This window comes from Lineus longissimus, chromosome 5, assembly GCF_910592395.1.
Source record: "Lineus longissimus chromosome 5, tnLinLong1.2, whole genome shotgun sequence".
Lineage (NCBI taxonomy): Eukaryota > Metazoa > Nemertea > Pilidiophora > Heteronemertea > Lineidae > Lineus > Lineus longissimus.
The window spans coordinates 19,463,452-19,489,743 of NC_088312.1; the positions used below are offsets into that span (position 1 = coordinate 19,463,452).

The 26,292-nt window shown below is 41.8% G+C and overlaps 1 protein-coding gene across 8 annotated transcripts in view; it reads left to right on the top strand.

The window, feature by feature from the left end:
• Window positions 1-25,479, top strand: part of LOC135487611 (uncharacterized) — a 28,509-nt gene extending 3,030 nt beyond the window's left edge. For 3 of the 8 annotated variants that reach the window (XM_064771566.1, XM_064771567.1, XM_064771568.1), the window contains exon 2: window positions 20,892-25,478. In XM_064771566.1, the coding sequence (XP_064627636.1) occupies window positions 21,098-22,171 (1,074 nt within the window). In that variant the 5' untranslated portion in view covers window positions 20,892-21,097 and the 3' untranslated portion in view covers window positions 22,172-25,478. Of the gene's footprint in view, window positions 1-1,530; window positions 1,620-6,564; window positions 7,054-8,629; window positions 9,811-20,891 lie in introns of those variants that run through there. The other 5 variants (XM_064771562.1, XM_064771563.1, XM_064771564.1 and 2 more) reach the window with 4 other exon arrangements.
• The last annotated feature ends 813 nt before the right edge of the window (window positions 25,480-26,292 follow it).

The window sequence follows — 26,292 nt, forward strand, 5'->3', positions numbered from 1 at the left end:
TTCACAAAAACATGCAAGACAAGTTTGCGCGAGCGACGACCGCTTACAAAAACATGTACAGATTTTTTGCGGTTTTCACGGCCCATAAATATAGCCATAAACTATTTCCGGGATAGAGAGGCATCCGTGATTGACTGGATAGCAATCCAAAAGAAACAACCCCAAGCATGTTGTCTGTTGAACAACTAACTAGCTACTAGCTCATGCTGACAACAAGGGCTCCATCAATCCATGGGTGAAAGATCGAAAAATTTCATAAATATTATAAACCTATGGAGCTATGCTAAATAATCTAAGTGGACATTTGGGGATATATATGATCAATATGGTATATGTAGTAGTTACTTCAAACTCTACAATGAACTAACTTAACAAATTGTGAAAATGCCCTAGCCATAGCTACCACTACACCAACGCCTAACTGATGCATGCATACTAGTGCAGGGTATACAGAATGTGCATCCAGAAGTATTAAGGTAGTAGGAAGGGTTGGGCGTTTGTGGTTTCTGAGTCTGAGGGGGTTGGTGTCTGTTGACTGTGCTTTAAGAGAGACTAAGCATGGCGCCAGTCTTTCTTAAAGCACAGTCAACAGGCATTTGGTCTCAGTATTTGGGTAAGTACAGAATCAAGCCTGCTCAGAGAGCAATGATTGAACGATGCTGTGGACAAGTCCAACGATACTGCATCAGTCACGACCAACTTCTTATCAGAAAGCGTCACCACCAGCATATTCAATCTTCAGTCCAACCTGTACCAGTCCAATGCACGCCTGTAATGGTCAGCAGTGGTCAGCTTAGCGCGATATGGAACATTCTTCTGAAACTCAAGCGAGGGAAGTCTGCCTATTAGCATATCTCGCGCACTGCTCCTTCTGGTCAAACATCGTAGTGAAATCGTAATGGAAAACGTCTGGCTTTGCGCCAGACTAATAAGTGAAGAACTAATAGGTAAAGAACTTCTACTCGCGCGAGACTGCTGTGATGGAATTATCATTTGCATTTTCATCTGATTTGCAAAATGAGCACTATTTTACATCATGTGTGGTATATTTCAGTTTAAGATGACTATTTTTTGATACGTTAGGACATTATGTACCCATGGATATCATACATCAACTGTCTTGAACTCTAAGCCTCACAGAACATGGCACCCAACATGTGTCTCTCAGCATGTTTGACCGCATCTATCAAGCCACTGTTCATTTGGAGATTTCTCAGAACTATGTTAATTTCAAGTCATCAGACCGCTTGCATCTGAAAGAAGGCATCATTATGTGCCAAGATGTGCATCGATGCTGAGCTGATTGGCTCAGACCACGCTAAGACGACAGCTTTTTTCTGTTGATTAGCATTTTAGAACCCTGCCCCTCATGGCTATAACCAATAATATAGCAGAGACCAGTTGAGATATGAAATCAACATTTTGCATACCATTAGTCAAGATATCAAGAGAGAGGCCTAGAGGATATTTCACCCTCAATGCCCTTTAAGCCTCCCAGAACACGCCCAAAAAAGGCAGCCACACCCTTCAGGATTATTTAGGATTATTAATCTGTCTACAATCTGTCTACTGGAACTGAATAGGATAATATGTTTGAGGATAAATATTATAAACAGTCAGTGAGTAACATATTCTTTCAATATCAGCAAGATTGAAGCAGATGTGGGTGACTGTATGGTCACAGGGGACACTTTTAGAGGCACATAATCATTTGGGTACTCTCTATCAGACAGGTAGTACATTGCAGTACCAATGCACTATCATGCATTGGTACCAAAACGAGGCTGAGTTTTAGCAGATAAGGATATAATATGGCCTAGATTGCAGACTGCATATCTGATCATGTAAAAATAAGCTCCAAATATTGATTCGTAACCACCTTAGGTTCAAATGGCATTATTTCATGTTTTTATGCATTTTTAGGACTGATTCCAAGGTTTATCACTGATTCCAAGGTTTCACTGGTTCCAAGCTTTATCACCTACCATCATGAATGATTCAAGTGTATGAATGTAACGAGGAGCGATGAATGTAAAATTGACATTTGGGTCAAGAATTAAGCATGTTTCATGATTATGTATGCACAAGCGAATGCTGCACGTTAGATACAATTCGTTCTTCCTGCAAGCTACAATTCCGGCATTCATTTGACTTTGACTAGATGAGATATATCCAGTGGAACCTCCTTTGCAGTCACCTCTCTGTTAACTTCGCCCCCTCTCTGGTAAGGACAGATTCGTTCCAAATTTCCAAAGATTTCCGTTAAATATGACACCTCACTATAAACGGCATCATCTGTTGGTGTTAATTTCAGCACTACTATGGCGAGTATTTTCCGCAAAAACCTAAGGTAGCGGTTTTAACTTTGAAATACTTGTTTTCCAGTATTTTCACCGGCTACACTACCACAGTGTAGAATACTATAAATACCACGTTTCAGCAATTTCGTATGCACAGTATGCACAGTGTATAATTGGATTTCTGTAATGGCGTACCCCATTATTACTCGCGGACTCAATAGAAAATTTATGTTGGATGCGCATGCTGCATACGCTATCAAGCACACACGGTCATTCACGATCGATACATTCACATGATTGTATAATGTACAAATGTGACGGATTGGTGCGTGAGAGTCTGTGGCCTCCCTGCACATGAACCACAGAGCGCGTGCACCTGCATGCAGAACATGTCGAAGCGTTGCAATGTTTCGTCGTCGATGTACTAAATTCTCATTGCTGATCCCTCATAGTATGTCGTCCATCTTCTTTGAAGGATTTTGGGTAAAAGTTTGTATTCGACTCCCTATTTTTCGCCTATCGCAGACACTTTATGCCAAGGACGTGAAACATGCTCTTGATTCGTGAATGCAATCTCTACTCGCGATTATTGTAAATTAGTGTGGGTCAACCTACGGCATGCCGAGATTTTTAAACGTTTCTTCTTTAATCACAAATATTTATTCGCCTGTCAAATTTCTCCTTATTTTTGCTAAGATGGTCAGAATTACTTATACATGTACAGTCCTACCAGAGAGTAAATGTCCACCGGTTTTTTTAATACCACAGTGATAAAATAAGATAACTGAAGCTGGAGGTGACAATAATGTTTAAGGAGATCACGAGAAACCGGTTGAAAGCAGTGAAGAGGATGGAGATTTAGAACAACATGTTGGAAAAGTTGGAGAACTCATTGTTGATTTGCTGGGAGCGATTCCACTTGTTGAAGATGTTGAGCAGAATGATGTTAACCCCTTAGAGGCTGATCAGAATGTAGCAGACCCCAATGCTGCCCCAGTCATCCCACCTGTGGCTGGTGTTATGGAATGCCAGGAGCGCTCTTGTTCTCCATGTGTGCTTCAGTTCCCTCAAGGAACACCCACCGCATGCTAGGAATACTGCAATTTGTAAAAAGAAGTTCAAGTTATTCTTGAGGATGCTTGATCAAAGAGGGGCAGGGGAGACGGCGGATATATTTATAAGAAATGGCAGCGGGCAAGGGATGCAAACTTTACTGTCTGGAGTCGGAGGGAAATAATGCCAGATTGTGTAATTGACTTTGTCAGAGGATTGTATCCAAATTTGCCTGGGAGGCCATATACATGGGCAACAGATGAGGAAATATGTATTAAAATGATCTGTATATTTATTTGGATTACATGTGTTTTACTGGACTACATATAGCTGACAGGACAGAAGTTACTGTTGACGTGTGGAGTATTATCACAATGGCTCATGTTTTTTTATATCGATAATACTTTGTGATGATCCTATGACTGATTTGTGGATAGACTTTGGATAAAAACTTTTATCTATAAATGATTTGGATACAAAGTTGGATTTAAGGGTCAGGAAATGAAGGATTTATGTAGGAAATAGATGTTTTAATCATGCTCTCTTGCTAAGCATGGCCTACCGGTATCTAAGTAAGAGAAGAACAATAACAATGTCACATGACATTTTATGTCAATCAAATTTCCAACTGATCTTTGAATTTGCTTATTTTTCTCAAACTAGCGTTATTTTTGAACAATAGGAAATCTTACAACAATTCTTTTTTGGCTATACATTGTACATACTCTAGATATTCACGGAAAAAAGGGGATTGTATAAAATTTTACATATGGTAATAATTACTGAGAAACCCACGAAAAACGTCACAAATTATACAGGAGCTCTGTTTTTAAATTTCCCGACATGTGTAGGTCTATCTGAGTTCCCCTTCTTCTTCTTCGTATAAAAAAGGGCCAATTGCTACTGAGGTAAGAGATATACTCATCAAAGAAAGTTAAGGACCACTTTTTATATTTAACATATTTTTTAACAGCACATACTAAGGACCAGAAAATGCCTAAATATGAATGTCCTGTATGACCTCCAAGACACAGTAATCAATTTCACATGTGGTTTGTTCCAGTTGTTGCATAACTTCTTTCTAAACTTGTCACAACCTGAAAATGGGTGTTTTTGGTGTGTCAGCTGACCACATAAAGTGGTACAAAAGTCCATGCAAGTGCTTTTCCTTGCATTTCCCACCAAGCTCAGGCAGCATTCTGACAAGAGAGATGCCTAGACGCCACTTGAGTGAAGTAGAGGTTGCACGAGCCATAGGGATGCTGGAAGCTGGCTTCAGTCAGTGACGAGTAGCTGAGATGATGGGTGTGTCTCACAGTGTCATCAGTCGTGCTAACCAACGACACCGGGAGACAGGGCGATACTCAGAGAGACCCCGTACTGGCCGACCATCAGCAACAACTGCGAGGGATGACCGCTACTTAGTGACTCTTTGTCATCGCAACCGCTTCAGTAGTGCTCGCAGACTCAATAACCAATTCACTGCTGCAACTGGGGTGACTTGTTTCAAACCAAACCATCCGTAACCGACTTCACAGAACCAACATGCATGCCAGGAGGCCACTGCAATGCATCCCATTAACCCCTGCTCACAGAAGAATCCGTCTCAATTGGGCTCGTGATCATGTGGGATGGACCCACCAGCAATGGCGCCATGTTCTGTTCTCAGATGAGAGCAGATTCAGCCTGGACCACAATGATGGACGTGTTAGAGTCTGGAGACAACAGGGAGAGAGATTTGCAGAGGCCTGCATCGCTGAACATGACCGCTATGGTGGAGGCAGCATCATGGTGTGGGGCGGAATCAGCTACGGTCAACGCACTCGCCTCTATGTGGTCCCAGGGGGAATAATTACAGGTGTGAGGTACAGAGTTGAAATCGTGGAACCTTTTGTGGTTCCGTTTGCAGAAAACGCTGGGGAAAATTTCATTTTCATGGACGACAACGCCCGTCCCCACACAGCGAGGGTGGCGACACAGTACCTGGCGGATCATGGAATTGAGCGTATGGACTGGCCAGCAAAATCCCCGGACTTGAATCCGATAGAACATGTCTGGGACATGATGGGAAGGAGTATTGGAGCGCTTGAGGTGCAGCCAAATGGGTTGCAGCAGCTTGGTGTGGCCTTGGAGGCTGCATGGGATGCAATTGATGTCAGGGATGTTAATCGTCTGATAAACTCAATGAGACAGCGGTGTCAGGCTGTTATTGCAGCAGGGGGAGGCCATACTCGCTACTGACCATGCTGACATTGATGACAAGACATTTAGGCTAAAATTGTAAAAAAGTTGACACACCAAAACACCCATTTTCAGGTTGTGACAAGTTTAGAAAGAAGTTATGCAACAACTGGAACAAACCACAAATGAAATTGATTACTGTGTCTTGGAGGTCATACAGGACATTCATATTTAGGCATTTTCTGGTCCTTAATATGTGCTGTGAAAAAAATATGTTAAAAATAAAAAGTGGTCCTTAACTTTCTTTGATGAGTATATGTTGACAATGCCACATCCTCTCTATCAAACCAATTAATATACTTTTATATGCAAGCAACAGCACAGGGTCCGCAGTGTTCTCGCCAGGATTTCAATCAAACGGGGCGCAGCTGGCTAAAGGCCAGCTCCGATATGCGCCGCAGGCGCATTTTTGGCGGGGGGTCCAAAAATTTGAAACCTAGATGCTCGGAGGTGCAATTTCAGGCCTAATTCTGATGATATAAAACGACATTGAAGCGTTAGTATCGTAGGCAAAACATTTTGCTTCACGGCAATTTGCGGCATCACGTCGGTCGGCGGGAGGGACGCATTGCGGGGTCACTGAAGGTGACGACAAAATTTTCCCACATGTGCACATCAGCAACGAAACATCATATAGGCCTACCTGATCTCTGCGCCGAAATATAGTAATCCACATAAATACTAGTATTCAAACGGCCCGCTCGCTCCCCGGGCCGCCCCCCGACATCGTCAAAGCACATGTGGTATTTTGTAACCAGATAGCGGCGCCAAATATACATGCGCAGTAGCCAACTGCGCATCCCGCAGCCTGCGGATGCGCAGTAACCAACTGCGCAAGCCCTGTGCTTCTTCATGATGACATGATGATGATCGACGATTCCATACATGTACATGATTCTATACATGTACTCACAGGTTTTTATTAGGGTGAACAGCCCTGCACACGCAGTTAGAATTCCAATACGTCGACGAACACAATGGGTGATATGAATAAAGACTATAGCATATGATTTTATCTAGAACTCCATGTACATTAACACCAGGCCTTTCTGTACAAAACTGAAGTAAAAGAATTTGCTAGTTTTTATTCATATCACCAGATGTCTACGCCACGTGTGCTGTACAGACGATTGCCGCCAAGCCGAACTCGTTGTTATACAGTTACAGCCGGCATAATAGCAGTCACCAGCGTGGGGCTCGATACGGGCATCCCCAATAAGGAATCGTGACTTCGCACGCTTTTATTTTCGTTGGTCTTACCGAACGATGCAACAGAATTAGTTGGATTATCGTCCTAATTCATGTAGGATGGCATGCTGAAACTGTTGCAGTCCGTCATAATACCTTTAATGAGGCAGATAAAAGAGCGAAGTGGCTAGTTTGTACGACATAGGAATGGATTTATTTCTGAACAAAATTATAACATATTATAAGGGATTATGTACTGTACAATTTACAGGTGAGTGGTCGATTGAGATTCATCTTCTTCTCTGTATACGGGTCTCTCCGTACTGCCGTGTGTCTTGCTTCTGAGCTCAGAGTACTGTATGCCTGAAAAATTAAACATGCACATATGAAATGACTAGTGATAATTGGTTTAAAGTCACAGCGTAAATCATGAATTCCGTCTATATATTACGAGTCATGTAGTTTGTCAGTCACTAACCTTGATTTTATCCCAGGATAATGCGACGGGGCGCTTTTCTATACCATCTTTCCACTGCCATATCGAAGTCGAAGCTCTTTAGCTCCGGTCCTTCAACTGAGATTGTGAGGAGGCAGTTCAAAATTCTGTTTGACAGCCGGTTTCGTAGCGGCGACTTCACACGTTTAAGTGCCGAGAACCCCCTTTCACAATCTGACCGGGACTGATAAGTTTTGTCTGAAAAGTATTCTAAACAATTTAAAGTCAGCACCTGTACACTCTTACCAGCAGTTGACATCGGCAGAATCAGAGCGATTGCGGCCAGTTTCGCCAGCTCAGACCAGACAGTGTTGAAAGTCGTAGTGACCTCTCCAAGCACCTCCGTCATGGTTTGCCTTGGCTCTCTGCTTCAGTTTTCTTCCTAAGGACCCATTCCCTCATCAGATGGAAGTCACGCTTTGCTTCTTCTTCATCCATTATGTCGCCGTAGTGGTCAAGGTGTTTTCTGCTGAATTGAGATCGGCCACTGTCTGCTCCAATCGATTCATATTGTCTCCAGGCGTCCTGGCCAGGCGCTCTAACATTGAGATTGTCATTTCAACGGTGGGCTCAACCAGAGAAAAGTTCAGTTCCCGTGTCTGAAAAGTAATTGATTTGACATCGATTAGCATGAAGGACACTACTTAAAATTTAGTTGGTGAACCTAAACATCTTCAATTTAAACAGTTTTCTCGAGTATTTTAAACCATAGTATGACGTATTACATTGATTTATAAACTGAAATTAGTCTTCGTATTTACCTGAAATATTGCCGATAATCTAGTGAGGATCGGCAATATGTCCGACAGCATCATTAGTGATGCCAAGAAGTCGTACTTTTGGCAAAACTTTACCAATCCAACGGCCGTCGCATTTGACCTCTCCGAAGCTTCCCTATCAAGAGAAATGAGTACACTACGAATACACTTTCTCACGACTGTCACCGCCCTGTCCAGTGACATCCGTCTTGTATCGGCAGTTCTCTTGATCGTAAGCTTCGGATCATCAACGACATCTTGAATTTCCTTTAGGCCAGCTGTCCTTACAGTCACTCCGGGTCTGTGGACAATTGGTTTAATTTGTCTCTTCGATATGGCCCCTTCGATATTGCATTAGTTTTATTGCAGTTCAATCCTTCGCCCCATGCAATTCAAGGTATGGCCCATTTCAACCTGCCTGCGTAACTGGTATAATACTAGTGGTATGTAACACTGGAATTCAATTAAGATCTCAATGATGCTTTTGATTTGATTTGATTTTCAAAAAAGAAAAATTTTTATTTTGACACTCAGTATACATAGTATATACTGATCAATACTCTTACCACCACGTAATCTAATTTATTTTTCAGGTGAGTACTCAGAATCGAATGCACTAGCACCATCAGTGAGACAAAATTGGCGGAGGTCTTCCTGAGTAGAGCATTTGATTCTTTAATTCTGCCGACTGCACCGATGGATTTAAACACTTCTGATTGGACAAAACGACAGAACGTCTGACTATTTTTTTAGTCTGCTGACGAGAATCCTCGAAAGGCTGGGCTTTCGTGCAGCGCAATGAAAGGAGTGACGTCTTCTCGCCCTCGCAATTACTGCATCCTGCTATTCGTATTCATCATAATTCTCTGCGGCATATACGTGGTGTACAAACCAGGCATACATTTGAATGGTTACAGTTTCCATAGGCATCATCTCCCTGTGGTTTATCTTGACAAGGACATGACAAATTTAGAGAGTACACTGCGAGGGAACGTTACTAAAATCCCTCGCATCATTCACCAGACATGGAAGACGTACGAAGTGCCTCAAGAATTCTCCGAGTACACCAAAACCTGGTTGAAGCTCAATCCTGGCTGGCAATATTGGTTCTGGACGGATAAAGACGCGGAAAAGTTTGTAAAGTTCAAATATCCAAAATATTATGATATGTTTAAAAATTACCCCGAGCCGATTCATAGGGCGGATGCAATGCGGTACTTTATTCTTTACGAATTCGGTGGATGGTACGCAGATTTAGATATGGAGGATCTGAAACCTTTAGACGATTTTGGTAAAATACACAACTGCATCATATCGCAGGAACCCTGGGGACACGTTTTGTTTATTTGGCACCGGACTCGTCTCGCTTGCAATGCATTAATGGCGGCGAGACCGAAGCACCCCTATTTCAAATATGTCGTAGAACAATTGCCAAAGAACGCACCAAAGAATGGGAAAACTAATGCAATGGCGACAACAGGGCCTATAATGATTGACAGCACGCTGTATCAGTATGAAAAAATTATGAAACAAAACAAAACTTTCAAACAAAACGAAACCGTGTACCTCGCTAACCCGGACTACTTTTTGCCGATACTTGCTGGTAACGGGTTACCGTTTGTTAAAAGAGCATGCGCGCAATTACCAAACACTGCCTCAGAGCTCGAGAAATCCGTTTGTGCCAGGTATGAAAAGGAAAAGTGGTCGAATAAACCTCCACAAGAGTCTTATACAAATCATGTGTGGATACACACATATTACCACGCAGACATTGGTAAGAAAACAAATACGTCTATTTTTGAGTTGGTGCCCGGGACAGTTAATGTGACAAATGTTTTGATTAATCTGGAGAAAAAGGCAACGATCACCCAAAATTAAGGTTGCTCAAATAGCAACAACATATTGTGTAAGAGTAATGTATTGGTTAGAGAAATATGATGTAATTATTATTAGAACCCTCAGCCGTCTTCCTCTCACCTGTTTAGATCATCAGCTGAGCTAGCTCAGGTATCAATGGCAACAGGTAGCCAAACCAAAATTTGGAAGCAGTTGACCAGCTGACCTGATACTGGAAGGGTGATTTGGGAACAGGCGAGGAGTTGAAAAAGGATACCGAGAGTATGATGGTGTGCTGATCTGTTAAAAGTTAAAAGGAGGTATATCCCCAAAAACAGTGTGTTCAGACATTATTTCACTACTTTTTGCCGACGCTTTCGGGCACAAACGGTTTACCAAGTATTTCACTTATCGCAGCCTAGATCATATGGAACCTTTAATGTGAAACTTTAACAACCGTGTTCCAAACGATCACCAGATCCGAATGCACAAGTTGCATTCGAACTTCCTCGCGTCTTTGAAGGAGAAGGGAGCGCTGTTTTCCTAGAGTTAGAAACTTGCGCAAAATTATGATATAGACTGTTGAAAATTGCGTGTGCGTTATAAGTCCGCCCTTCATCAGGCTTTTTCGCGGTATCCTAAAATGTGGAATTGCACGTGGGCGATGTTCCCGCATTGACCCAACCGGAAAATGCAAGGTTTATTTGGTACATCAAAACAGAGTCTTCCAAATAAATCTATTTGAAATACTCTGATCAAAAGAAATACGGTTCAACACTGCTGAATGGTATATCAAGGGAGATCAACACGCTTGTTACCTAAAACAAAATTCTTACCTAAATGTTGAATTATTCTGGTTTCAAAATGCTATGCATCAGGTGCACGCGACGGATAAGATGCTGGTTGTTGCATTTTACAGCAGCTTAATTTTGGTTTACTGCTCTTTAGATGTTCCTGTCACACTCCCCGCTGGGGAATTTAGCATGTAGAGGCCGAAACGACCCAAAATGAAGCAAGCCAAATAACTAAAAGAACCAAATGAACATTCCTAATATGAAATTGAATATCATATTGACATTGTAATATGATTTGTAAGCCTTAGGTTTATATTTGCAAGAAGTAAAAATGCAATATTATTCACACATATGGCTGGTGTCAATCGGTTTAATATCAGGTGATCTGCATTACGTTGAGTAACCATGGTAACGATGCAAATCAACCAGTGTATCAATGTTGTAGGAGATGCTGGACGACACCAAGTAATTGATCGGTAGGATCATATACGTTGGGGATTTTTGATGAAGCAAATCATTGGCTATAGTCGTTTATCAGAAGTAAATATCCACGTCCATTTTGGCTATACTTATCCAAAGTGTGGAACATCAAATCCATCAAATACTTTCATCTGGGGAGATGGTGCACTGCTCATAGGAGAAATGATTTAAGGCGTGTTGATTATTTAGTACGGTGTGTTTGTTCTTCTTCTTTTTACTAAACTATATTTAGCTCAGCTGACGAAGTCAGCAAAGCTGGTAATATTACTAAAGGAATGGTGTATGTCCTTCCTTCCGTGTCACTTTTGGGCATTTGTAACCGCAAGGCCTTGGCACTTCGTTGACGCTGCTAAATTAGTCGGATCTTTATTCGTCCGATCTTTACCATATTTTGATGGTAGACAAAGCTAACATAGATACACGATATATCACCCGGGTTTTTAGTTTCATTCATTTTTCTGCCCTATAGGGGGCGCTTCCTGAAAATCATGAAAATTCCCTTCCGCTCTGTAACTTCTGAACGACAAAATATTTTGGATTGAAATTTGGTGTGCTGATAGAGGGCAGGACAAAGGTGTGTCGCGTTGAAAAATCGGCCGAGTTTGATTCTTGATTTGGCCACCAGGGGGGCCAAAACAAAAAACACATAAAGTGTTAGAACTCGCTTAATATTTCTCCGATCTTTACCAAATCTTTATGGTAGACTAGGCTAACAAAGGTACACGATATATCTCTCGAGTTTTTAGTTTCATCCATTTTTCTGCCCCATAGGGGGCACTTCCTGAAAATCATGAAAATTCCCTTCCGCTCTGTAACTTCTGAACGACAAAATATTTTGGCTTGAAATTTGGTGTGTCACGTTACTGGGACACCCAACTGAATCATAAACTTCAGTCAATGACAGCCAACAACACCACACGGATTCAAACTACACATTTTTCAAAAAACACCCAACAGCGACGGGGGACATTCAACGCTATGCTTGTTTTCACATCTGGCTGAATATTTTTTGATAATTTTTCATTTTTACTTGTAATGGAATTAGTTTAGTTTTCACCGCCAGTTGGCGCTACAGGCACATTTAACTGAATTTTTGTCGATTCAAAAGCCCGGGCTATGACGTTTAGTTGCGCAGTTGTATTCTGCACATGGAATTGGCCAAGGAACCAGGCTATATTTCAGCATACCCACTGTGACCAGTCTAAAGATGGAAGATTGATTTTGCAACACGGTAACCAATTTTCTGCTAAAAAGAACTCAAGTAGGCGATATTATCACTAGTTCCTTTCAGTGAGTAGTCATAAGGTCTTTAGGGACTACTTTCAGAAATTAGTTATTGAAAATTTGGCCACAATTCTGTGAAAACGATATTAGAAGTGCACGCTCTGTTCGCGAATTATTTTGAAGTGGAGAATGCCCACAGTATGTGCAGTGAATCGGCATGATTCTGTTTGCATTTTAGTTTTTAGTTCTACGATTCTCACATGAGTAAAAAAGTAGACATTCGAAGCAACACAATAATGTTACTCCCATAAAAATTGATTCAAAATTGACGGAGCTACGGCATTCTGTTAGGCAATTGGCAGCGCTGATAAAATACATTGCATGCTAATGCATGCCAAATGGCACACTTTAAAAAGCACTCATTGGACAACGTAGGGAATCACCAGAAATGAAGTCATCGCTGGTCTAAATAAAAAAATAGATGGGTTCCCGATCGACTCACTAGGGATACGCAGTAGAGCACAATGTCATAAAACGACCCTTTGTAAATTCCAATCACCTGCAGGACAGGTCAATTTCTCTCAATATAATTAATTTTGTTGACTCCTGTAATCTCTACCTTATTAAAAAAAAGAAGACAGTGGTGTTAGTCCCAAACTGGTCATTTCTATTTATTTTGACCTCTGTTATCATGATACCTCTCGATTACAGACAGCATTTTGTATCCTTGGTTGTGCTGTACCACCCAGCCTGGACATACTACAGTTGTCCAGGGAGAAGTCACATCCTCTCTGACACTTCTTGTCTGTAAAGCTACCGATACAACATACTGAACTAGGGATATCTTCCGTTGTCTCCTGTAATACATGTACATGTACATGTATTTACATACCATGGATGATTAGTTCAATCATATTTCATCCAGCTGGCAGCTCTGCATTGGAAATTTTAGTGGTATAACGTGTTCTCTTTACCTTCAAACAGTAGTATAAAGCCGATATTTACTACTTTACACCCCCAGTCCTGTGTTATTAGGTCATCCAGCTGAGCGCCAGGCCCTTGGGCCTCTTGTTCTGGAAGTTTTTTTTCCCATTTTATCCAACATACACAGGTGATTTATACAGTTTATGAAATGGTTTAAGGGTGGGTCCTTGAGGATTTTGGAGAAAGTGACCTTCACATTTACAAAGGTATATATATAATCGTTGGGGGTCAATTAAATATTGTGGATTTGGGCATGCAGCCTCATGCGATTGCCTTTGATACTTGGGCGTGGCCTGCGGGTTAGCCAGAACAAACTCTGCTGAATATATGTATATCTGGTTCAGGAGCAACTACTTTTTTCTCTCCTTTCGAGTGAAGTAAGCAACGTACTTACCACGATAAGAGCAACTTTGCCCCCCCCCCCCCCCCCACCCCACACACGCACACGCACACATTTCATCACGTCTTGAAAATATAAGGCACTTTTTTGTAGGCACCTGAAATGAGTAGGAGACATTAAGTAGACTACTGATGCCAACCAGTAGCACAGACGCCAATGCACAGGCCATGGCGATTTAGCGGATTCTGCGGAATCTGGTCTGCAGTGGATTGGTATCCGGTCGTTTCGCTCCCTGACGTTTTCGCCCACAGCATTTTCGCCCCCAAACTTAGCCTAAAACCATTAGGCCCCACGTGGTGGCACTGAAGGTGGCCGCTGCCGTGATGTAATGTAATCAAGCTAAATCAAGAGAGTGTCTGAGAGTCCTTACAGTATGTCAGTGTTGATTCAGCAGTTGTTTTGGCAAAGACATGTTTTTTTGGAGTTTCTGAAACCTAGAGCGCTGCTCATAGGCGGCTAACAAGAAACTACGCATTTATACTGTTGTTGCCGACGTATGTGTACACTGAACTTGGGATGTGCGTCGGCCCCGTGTTGAAATGCCGTCCAGTGCCAGTTGGTGCGTTTTTCGCTGATTTGTGCAAAATTCAACATATCTCAATAGTTCAATGGTTGACCCTCGATTTTTTTTTTGATTTTTGTGTAGCGTAAGCAACTGTCTTTCATGGGAGAATGGTCGCTGTAAGAATTATTCAGGAAGAAATGTATAATATTTGGGGGTTTTCGTGATTGTCCGGCCCAATTGGCAATATTGCCATTTGGGATGGTGAACAGAGCTAGGAGCAAATGTGACGCTTATGATTTATTTAAAGAAATAAAATGCCCGATTTAACATGCTGCAGAATCAGGGGAATCGGGCGTTTCCAGTGATATACGACACAAATGGGTTGTCCTCATGCATTCACTTTGGAAACGCATTTTAAAATAGATGTTACGTCCTGTTAATGGGGCACGTCATCATCGCGTACATTTGGGAAAAACTCCCCAACGAGACCAATGTGGAAATCGTCCGATAATAGAATGCAGACATTTTTTTCATGCATGTTGGGGTTTTTCCGAAATGCTTGATAATCTTAGCGGTTTAGACAATTTAAAGGTCAAATGCTGAGCTATTATGGAATATTACAGATATTTATTATAAGGATAATTTATCATAATATCGGTATTCTCGAGCTGTTTTTATGCTGATTCCGCCCAGATTCCGCAGGTTCCGCAGAATCCGCAGGATCCGCTAAATCGCCATGCCCCAATGCACACTCTACAAAACTATAACCTCCACCAGGGTGGGAGAAAAATTCTGGCCCGCCCATCGTCGCCGTTGGTGAGGATCATAGCAAGACCACAGGCATGGGAAATTAAGAGCTCACAACAAGATACGGGATATTTATGTATTGTGGCTTTCGCAAGTTAAGCATACATGTATAGCCTATAGACTAATCTATTTTGGGCGAGATTGAGAACCTATTTTTAGTACAGCAGGTATCCCTGGGTGGGGTGAAAACTTCTGGTTGAGTGGATATTCCGAGGAACGATGTGATGAGCACGTCTGAGCTTGGCAACTTTGTCAATGCGCATGGCAACCATAAATGAAGTCAATAAACGAAGTTAATGATATCTTCTTTATCTTCAATGAAATACAGCTACAATTGCGGTGGCGGCGATTAACTGTAAATACATAAACAAAAACGACCTAAGAATTCCCTCAAAGAATAATGCAGTTCAGCTTTAAGGATAAATTTAAATAATAGCTGTAGAGAATCACAAATTTAGTGTAGTGATCCAATAAAAGAGGGCAGCACTGCTGATAGCATAGCAATCAATAATGCTAGCATCACAACGTTATACAAGCATATGCTCTATACAAAACAGCCAAAGACCAAAATACATTCAGGTCAGCTATACCAGCAGACTTCATACTACTTGACGCAAGGGCCCAAAGCGCCGCAGAGCGGCAAAAAAGCGAAGCTGGCGAAACATTTATAACGGGTCACCGTCACTTATTATTGGACTTATAGCGCATTTACGGGGTTGCAACTATTTTGCTTTATAGTGTCATCAGGAAAGAAAAGCATGCGACCTAACGCCGATCTATTTGTATAAAGTGATAATTGGAAGGTTTATAGTTGGAAATATCAATAAAATAATCATTCCATGTCGTCTTTTGAGGGCATTTTTGATTGTAAAAAATATATGTGTACGTCACCGGAGTCTCTGCAATGATCATTTTATCACAGCAGTCTCGCGCAAGTAGAAGTTCTTTACCTATTAGTTCTTCACTTATTAGTCTCAATGTCTGGCGCAAAGCCAGACGTTTTCCATTACGATTTCACTACGATGTTTGACAAGAAGGAGCAGTGCGCGAGATATGCTAATGAGCAGACTTCCCTCGCTTGAGTTTCGGAAGAATGTTCCATATCGCGCTAAGCTGACCACTGCTGACTATGACAGGCGTGCATTGGACTGGTACAGGTTGGAACTGAACATTGAATATGCTGGTGGTGACGCTTTCTGATGAGAAGTTGGTCGTGACTGATGCAGTATCCTTGGACTTGTCCACAGCATCGTTCAATCATTGCTCTCTGAGCTGGCTTGATTCTGTACTTACCCAAATACTGAGACCAAATGCCTGTTGACTGTGCTTTAAGAGAGACTGGCGCCATGCCTAGTCTCTCTTAAAGCACAGTCAACAGACACCAACCCCCTCAGACTCAGAAACCACAAACGCCCAACCCTTCCTGCTACCTTAATACTTCTGGATACTGGTGTTGGCAAAAGTAGATAATAACAAAGTCCAGAATCCCGAGCAGTCGATAAACAATGATACGCCCCCAGTCTCACTAGCGCAACGCACTTTAGAACAACAAACTAATATGATACAAATGTATACCAAGTCCCAAAGCAGCCGAGAATAAAAGCGGTAATAAACTCCGAAATAAGTCCAAGGCCTAACCAACCAATTTAACCTCTGCTTCTACCGTAATTAAACTCTCATAAACTGAACGACTGCGTGCTTTGTTTGAGACTACGCCCGTATACTGGGTCATTGTATTTCTTTGCTTCTCGCCGGACATAGTTAGTAAGGTCACTAAACTTCACTGCAGACTTCCTTTCTCTGGCTTCATATGCAATGTTTCTCCATTTATGATGCATATGATAAGGAAGTTTCTTCACGAGCTTTATCAAATTGTCTGGGTATTCTAAAACTTTAATTGACTCGATACTTCTGACTGCGTTTCACATTCTTTCAGGAAAATGCTGTTATCATCTAGGGCTTTGGTATTATCGGCTTCAATGCTAGGCCAGTGTAAAGCCTTTCTGATGTAGGCCTGGGCAATGTTGTCGTTGTCTCCATATCTTTCCTTCAGCTCCTCCAGTGCAGCGGGGTAACCTGTACTTGCTTCCAGGCAGCTGTAACCAAGGACTATTCTATGGGCTTCCCCACCTGTATACTGCTCAAGGTAATTAATGCGTTCCTCATCGCTAGTTCGCTGGTTCAAACGCTTTGATTCTTTTCCCTCTTCGGAAGTAGTCCGTGTGACTTGGTGTTGACTCATAAGCAAGTTAGGATCGAGTTCTTGTGCTCTGGCATTCACAGGGGCATGCCTGATAGGCAGATGTTCAGGCTGTACAACGCTGTGGGCAGGCTTCTCACCCATTCTAAGGGGTTCATAACTACCCCCATCCTCAAGACGATCTAGTATTAATTTTCTTCCACTGGCAATTGCTATTTGGGTAGACAATTCCAACTCTTCTTCCCTCATTTTGATCTTTGCCTTTTCCATGGCAAGCTTTAGCTTTGCCTCTTCTATGACCTCACGTTCTTTCAGGGCAGCTGATCTTGCTGTAAGTTCCAGCACCCTTTGTTCCTCTTTTGCTCTGGCACTTGCTATTGAGCTAACCTTACTCTGTCACGATTTTGAGGAAGAAGAAACATCATCATGAACTATTCCGTCATGCTCGCTTACCAGGGACTGCTGTTTCACCCACTCTTTCACGCTAGACTTGTGAAAGGCTCCCTTCGCCCTCTGCTGCGTTCTTTCTCGCAAAGCTTGGACATACTCAAGCCCCCTTTCGGTTGGCTGTGCGACTCGCTTCGATCTTGTTGAGGGCATTATTTACTCTTACTTTTCTTGTAAAATGCTAAGAATATATCTATACATACCAGTTATCTTTTCCTAATTCAACTTGCCATCTTACCATGTAGGCATTTCGTTAATGATGTGATGACCACGTCTGAGCTTGGCAACTTTGTCAATGCGCATCATCATCATCATCATCATCATATCCCGCAGCCATGCGGCCTTTGGGGCGACCCTGTTTTATCGACGATTCGGGACCATATGGTTCTGTCTTCCGCGAGGCGGATCAGGTCACTGGTCTTCCTTCCGGTCCAGTCCTTCACATCGTCCATCCAAATTCTCTTTGGTCGGCCGCGTCGTCGGTTCCCCTCTACTGTGCCCTGCCGGATGGTATTGGCTAGCGTTCCCTTGGCTCTGGTGACGTGGCCGAACCACCTCAGCTTTCTCTTCTTGGCAATGGTTGGGAGGCTATCATGGCGCCCGATGTACTGGATGACCAGCTCTCTTACTCGGATGTTGGTGGTGTGGGTGGTATAGTGTATGCCGAGCAGTCTCCTGTAACAGTTCATTTCAAACGCGTTGATCCGCTTCTCGATCTCGCTGTTCATGGTCCAGGATTCTGCCGCATACAAGAAGACTGAGATCACCAAGGATCTTAGAAGGTGGAGTTTTGACGTCATTGCGATGTTTCTGTCGCGCCAAATTATCTTCAGTCTGGCTAAGGCAGCTGCAGCTTTGGCTATGCGTGTCTTCACCTCCTTGACGGACATACCGTCCTCTGTTTGTGTGGCTCCTAGATAGATGAACTCTGCCACTTGTTCAAGGTGGTAGTCTCTGAGGCACACGTCAATCGGTTCACCTCCGCTGGATGCCATTTTCTTTGTCTTCTCTAGGCTAATTTCCATGCCATATCTACCACTGGTTTTGTCAACCTTCTGTGAGTGGTGGATTTGGTCACTTGCTGAGCCGTGTAGGAGATCGATGTCATCGGCGAACCTCAGATCGCTGATCGTTCGACCCGATATCGTCAAAGGTGACTCCGGTTCGACGTGCATGGCAACCATAAATGAAGTCAATAAACGAAGTCAATGATATCTTCTTTATCTTTAATGAAATACAGCTACAATTGCGGTGGCGGCGATTAACTGTAAATACATAAACAAAAACGACCTAAGAATTCCCTCAAAGAATAATGCAGTTCAGCTTTAAGGATAAATTTAAATAATAGCTATAGAGAATCACAAATTTAGTGTAGTGATCCAATAAAAGAGGGCAGCACTGCTGATAGCATAGCAACCAATAATGCTAGCATCACAACGTTATACAAGCATACGCTCTATACAAAACAGCCAAAGACCAAAATAATTCAGGTCAGCTATACCAGCAGACTTCATACTACTTGATACTAGTATTGGCAAAAGTAGATAATAACGAAGTCCAGAATCCCGAGCAGTCGATAAACAATGATACGCCCCCAGTCTCACTAGCGCAACGCACTTTAGAACAACAAACTAATATGATACAAATGTATACCAAGTCCCAAAGCAGCCGAGAATAAAAGCGGTAATAAACTCCGAAATAAGTCCAAGGCCTAACCAACCAATTTAACCTCTGCTTCTACCGTAATTAAACTCTCATAAACTAAACGACTGCGTGCTTTGTTTGAGACTACGACAGACACTACAAGCCGGTAATGTATACTCTGTACATCTTCTTAGCGTCGATGCTGCATCAAATGAATCAATATTAAAGTCCAATAACTGGGGCGAAACTAATAGGAATAATAAATGCAAGTGCATTTTCGCTTACCGAAATGTTTGCCTCCTTTGGGATCATCACTTAATTTCTTGCGTTGGCGTTAAAAACGGAAAAATTGCTTATATCAAAGATAACTAGCTGGATAGCGTATTGTATGCTGCGAGATGTTGATGCAGTGACCTAGATACGCCCCACACGCTAACTAGTGCGCAAACTCCATCAGGTAGCACTGCTAGCGCCAATGTAAACAAGTTTCATTGCGGGATAATTCAGAACTGATAACTTTCATAGGTTTGGCCGTAACATCCATGATAGGGGCATTGTTTAAGGGTACTGTGTTAGCCTTAGGCTAGCCCTTGATTGTGAAGGGAATTTCAAATGAAGGTGACCATGGTCTGTCTGAAGTGCTCTACCACAACTTTCAATACTTGACGTATGTGAAGAGGCACTCTTGGCATGGCATATCAAGGAGCTGTTCACGGTGCTGAACCTCTAGCTTGCCCATTGACAAAGTGCCTTGCCCAAGACCGTGGAGGAGCACGCATAAAGTTATAGATTTGTATTGATATTGTAACTGGTTCGAACCATTGGGCAGCCGACATGTGTATGCATATCTGAGTTCTTCCTCTCCGTATAAAAGAGCGGCCTAGTGCTGACTTAGGTAAGAGGCATGTTGACATTGCCTCATCATCTCTATCGGACCAAGTAATATGCTTTTATAATATGCAACCAACAACACAGGGTCCGGGTCTGTGGACAATTGGTTTAATTTGTCTCTTCGATATGGCCCCCGTGATATTGCATTAGATTTCCATTGCAATTCAATCTTTCGGCCCATGCAATTCAAGTTACCTGCCTGCGACACGTGTATATGATATTTTGTAATATACGTATTTTATAACGCATTTATTTTGCTGTTAGTGTTATATGATTTCTCTGTAGACTCTAACGCTTTTTTATTATTATTTGTACATGTAGTCACATCACCTCCGCACGCTGATGGTCAGGGTACATTTCCTAAGACAGATCCCTGCCTGTTTTACTTTCCTCTGCTTCTTCTCTCTATCCCGCACCAGTTTATTGTATTTTCTAAACCTATATGAATGTAGTATTCATCTGGCTCAATAAACTGCTTTGAATTTGAATTTGAAATATATGATACTGGAATTCGCTTAAGAGATCTCAATGATGCTTTTGATTTTATTTGATTTTACAAAATGCATCATATTTATTTTTGACACCCAGTATACATAATATATACTGATTACTCTTAACACTATGGAATCTTTTTATTTTTCAGATGAGTATTCAGAATCTTATGCACCAGAACCATCAGTGAAAGAAAAATTGGCGGAGGTCTTCTTGGGAAGAGCATTTGATTCGTTAATTTCTGCCGACTGCGCCGTTGGAATTGAACACTTCTGATTGGACAAAACGACAGGACGTCTGCCTATTTTTTAGTCTGCTGACGAGAATCCTCGAAAGGCTGGGCTTTCGTGCAACGCAATGAAAGGAGTAACGTCTTCTCGCCCTCGCAATTACTGCATCCTGCTAATCGTATTCATCATTATTCTCTGCGGCATATACTCGGTGTACAAACCAGGCATACATTTGAATGGTTACAGTTTCCATAGGCATCATCTCCCTGTGGTTTATCTTGACAAGGACATGAACAGTTTTGAGAGTACACTGCGAGGGAACGTTACTAAAATCCCTCGCATCATTCACCAGACATGGAAGACGTACGAAGTGCCTCAAGAATTCGCCGAGTACACCAAAACCTGGCTGAAGCTCAATCCTGGCTGGCAATATTGGTTCTGGACGGATAAAGACGCGGAAAAGTTTGTAAAGTTCAAATATCCAAAATATTATGATATGTTTAAAAATTACCCCGAACCGATTCATAGGGCGGATGCGATGCGGTACTTTATTCTTTACGAATTCGGTGGATGGTACGCAGATTTAGATATGGAGGATCTGAAACCTTTAGACGATTTTGGTAAAATACACAACTGCATCATATCGCAGGAACCCTGGGGACATGTTTTGTTTATTTGGCACCGGACTCGTCTCGCTTGCAATGCATTAATGGCGGCGAGACCGAAGCACCCCTATTTCAAATATGTCGTAGAACAATTGCCAAAGAACGCACCAAAGAATGGGAAAACTAATGCAATGGCGACAACAGGGCCTATAATGATTGACAGCACGCTGTATCAGTATGAAAAAATTATGAAACAAAGCAACACTTTCAAACAAAACGAAACCGTGTACCTCGCCAACCCGGACTACTTTCTGCCGATACTTGCTGATAACGGGTTACCAGCTGTTAAAAAAGCATGCGCGCATTTACCAAATACTTCTTCAGAGCTCAAGAAATATGTTTGTGTCAGGTATGAAAAGGAAAACTGGTCAAATAAACCTCTACCCGAGTCTTATACAAATCATGTGTGGATACACACATATTACCACGCAGACATTGGTAATAAAACAAATGCGTCTATTTTTGAGTTGGTGCCCGGGACAGTTAATGTTACAAATGTTTTGATTAATCTGGAGAAAGAGGCAACAACCACGTGATTTCTTTTTCATTGGTGGACGTATAGGAGGAGACACTAGTTCAGAGATAAACTTAAGCCATGTCAGAAAGAATTCCTCTCACCTGTTCAGATCAGCTGAGTCAGCTCAGGTATCAAGGGCAACAGGTAGCCACACCAAAATTTGGAAGGAGCTGACCAGCCGACCAGCTGACCTGATGCTGGAAGGGTGTATCCCCAAAAACAGAGCCAGGTGTTCAGGCATTATTTCACTATTTTTTTGCCGACGCTTTCGGGCAGCGGTTTACCAAGTACAGTGGAACCGCCCTTAGCAGACACCTCTCTATCAAGGCCAACCTCTCTATCAAGGACACTAGTTTTGGTCCCAAATTGGTTGTTTCCATTCAATTTCGACCTCTATTACACCAGGACACCTCTCTATTGAGGACAGCACCTATCAGTCCCGAGGGTGTCCTTGATAGAGAGGTTCTACTGTATTTCACTTATCGCAGCCTAGATCATATGGAACCTTTAATGTGAAACTTTCACAACCGTGTTCCAAAAGATCACCAGATCAAAATGCGCAAGTTAAATTCGAACTTCATCGCGTCTTAGAAGGAGAAGGGAGCGCTGTTTTCCTAGACACACAATCGAGGGACTCGGAATACGAGATGAATCGGAGGCTGGATTTGGCATGTAATGCGTGGAGTTCAGGATTTTAATTCTCCAGGATGAACACGGCCCGAAAGACCGCAACAATCATGGCGTCATGTTCAGATGATTTCACACTTACGGCAGCCAATCAAACGCAAATAATGCCACGTGGTCTTAGATTTTCATCAATTAGCGAGAGCATATCGCCGGATGGCAGCTCTATAGTGATTTTTGTTCAACTACTTGTGCCTTGCGCAGCTACTCGCTCAACCCATGTGTTTTGATAAAGAGGGCATGAACAGTCTTGTTTAAAAGTAAAATGACACCAAAATACACAAGAATATCGCCCATAGAACAATGCTATTTGGATAAGTTTTGGAGTCAAAAGTTGGAGGAATGGCAAATAATGCACCTCCCTTTCTTTTATTTACGCAGCAACATTTCAGCTGTCATCTAATCAAACATCCAACGGTTGCAACGCACTGCCAAGGTATTCTCTTACAACCTGAATTTTAGGTTTATGCCTGTTTCGCCTATTCCTGTTTCGCCTATTCCTGTTCGGCCTATTCCTGTTAGGCCTATTCCTGTTTGGCCTATTTCCTGTTTGGCCTATTTCCTGTTTCGCCTATTCCTGTTTCGCCTACTTCCTGTTTCGCCTACTTTCCAGTACCCCTACAATAAATCGACTCTCCCACGGGGAACCTTAGGGTGCATGTCCATTTTATGGGGAAAATGTGAGGGGACAATTGGATGATGTTAACGATGTGATGACAATTTGACTAATCAAATGCCATCAACTTTGTTAACAAACCATGCCATGACCGTTTTGAAAGAGTCACCTTGAAACCGGGGACAGTCCGGGACTTATTTGACCATAGGACCATACTGACACACAGTAAAAACTATAGATTAAGTAGAGTAAAGCTGTCGTTTATTTTATAAAAACAGGCATTCATGAGTTTTTGATAAAAATACATAATACTGTACATTCTCATAATCATTTGATCAAAATCAGCTGTAAAACCCATGTCATAATATACATGTAGGTACAGCACATATCAAGTCAAACAAGGTTGAAAATACATATCATGATATATGATTTCACGTGCAGCTTATGACGATATCGTCATTCATCAGACCAATTATTGTCGCACCGAAGGGCATAGTACAGTGACAAATAGAACAAAACTTAAGGATTATCATTCGAATTAGTGAATTCATTAGGACAGTACATATCCACGTACTATCAATATGAACCACATATAAATCTTGCTCTTCGACTATAGTAAGGGACGGTTCATATTCCTACGTCTGTGGGGAGGTTAGCAATACATTTGAATAGGCGAAACAGGAATAGGCGAAACAGGAATTAGGCGAAACAGGAATTAGGCGAAACAGGAAGTAGGCGAATCAGGAATAGGCGAATAAGGAATTAGGCGAAACAGGAATAGGCGGAACAGGAATAGGCGGAACAGGAATAGTTGAAACAGGAATACAGCTAATTTTAATATGTTCATCAGATAATCTCTGTTTGTTTTTTACTATACGTATGTATATTGCATATCAAAATTTATGTATCCCTTCCACACATCCTCTGGAACTCTTGTAATATGGTCACATTCCCCAAGACAGATCCTTTATACACCACTTTCTTCTTTTTCTCTAATCTATTTACACCAAGTTTATTGTAACTCCATCCAAAATAAATTTATTTTAAACAATAAACTATTTGATATCTGATATTTGACTAAATGCAGACCAGATGGCCCAATGTTCTGAATAAGCTTTGACAACACATAAAATCGCATGAAATCTGGTGTGAATTTTGAAATCAGAGTGGAATATACAAAAGAAAAAGCTTGTTTTGGGTGGCAGTTCAATTAATTTCCTTTAAAATCCACTTCAGTCGTATGGAACACGATTATGTAATAGACTTGGCGCCGATTGATGACGATGACAGCATAGAAGCAAGAATAACCTGCAATGGGTTTCGTATTCAGCTGAGGCCCGCGTATAAGAATTGTTCCTTAATTATGCAAATTAGTTATTTCAGTCGTGAAACAACTGCAAGAGCATTTTTATCCAGGCTGGAAGATTCGTCTTATGTACAACTTATGATGGGAATCAGTCCCATATTTGATGACGTATTTGGCAAAAACGTATACGTATAAGTTTTGCTATAAGTTGCCGATATCAAACGCTCTATTAATCCTCTAACACAGATGATACTTCCCAGTGATGGCGGATCCAGAAATTTTTAAAGGGGGGAGGGGGCAGCTCAGTACTGAACGTGTGCGAGGGGAGGAGGGTACGACTGCTTCTGGATTTTCGAGGATGAAAAATTACAGCCGTCCTGCGGCCAAAAGAACTTCGATAGTGGGCCGTATGCATAAAAATGAAGCAAATACTTCCAGCATAAGACGGTAGTAAAAAGCATTTACAGTACAACCTCTCTATTGCGGACACCCAGGGGACTGGGCGTTGGTGTCCGTGATGTAGAGGTGTCCTTTATAAGGAGGTTATGCCATTATTGTCCAAAAGGTGAAGTCATGTTTATGAACACGGGAGTCGTCGTAAAGCCTGCATATTCCATATTCCATTTAGTTTGTCAAAAAAATGGATTCATGTGTATGAACATGGGGGTCGTGAAGCCTACATATCACATATCCATTTAGTTGTATAAATATTAACTGCTTCAAATAATTTGATGCCATTTATATGCGAACTTGAAAGTAGTTTATCGGCATTTCTAGTGGAGGTAATATTAATTTGCCAACATTGATATATGCAGGTTGTGTTCGCACGCTACATATTACATAAAAAGCGTACATCCTTATAGTAATACTTGTAATTAGAGCACAAGGGGACAAACAACTCAATGGACTGCAATTAATGTTACAATATACAGTAGCTTGGCAATGTGATGCACAGTCGAAGAAGAAGACTTCTTTTATACATATAGTTTATTTATCGTACTCTTGTACATTTTACAGTATTGTGCATTGTGCGCTTACAAGAAAAGGTGCATTGAACAAGACAAGAACGTAAAAACAAAATACATGTATCAAAGTCTATTTATGAAAGAAAAATTCTCATGGATCCTCTGCCGAGGGGGGGGGGCAAAGGTCAACTTATCATTCGCATGCTAGATGCGTAATAGCATCTGACAGCTCATCTCTATCAAAGAGGTGATAGTCACCCCTGTCTCTCATCAGTATAAGATCCCTGATCACACTGCCTATGTCATTCGTTTCGATATCACCACCTTTGTCACCCCTTCTAATAAGGTTGTCCCTATCGGTCCCTATCTTCTCACATAGTACATTGATGTTTCCCCCGACGGAGGAACTACTTCCGTAAATGACTAATTTCGCAGACAGTTCAACCAGTTCATTATTACTTCTCAGAGCAGTCTTAAAAAAATTTAAAAACCTGCTGTGCATCTGAAATTCCGGATTGATATCCCGGCATATAGTAGGCAACAAATTTGAGTGTGTCCGATACGGTAAT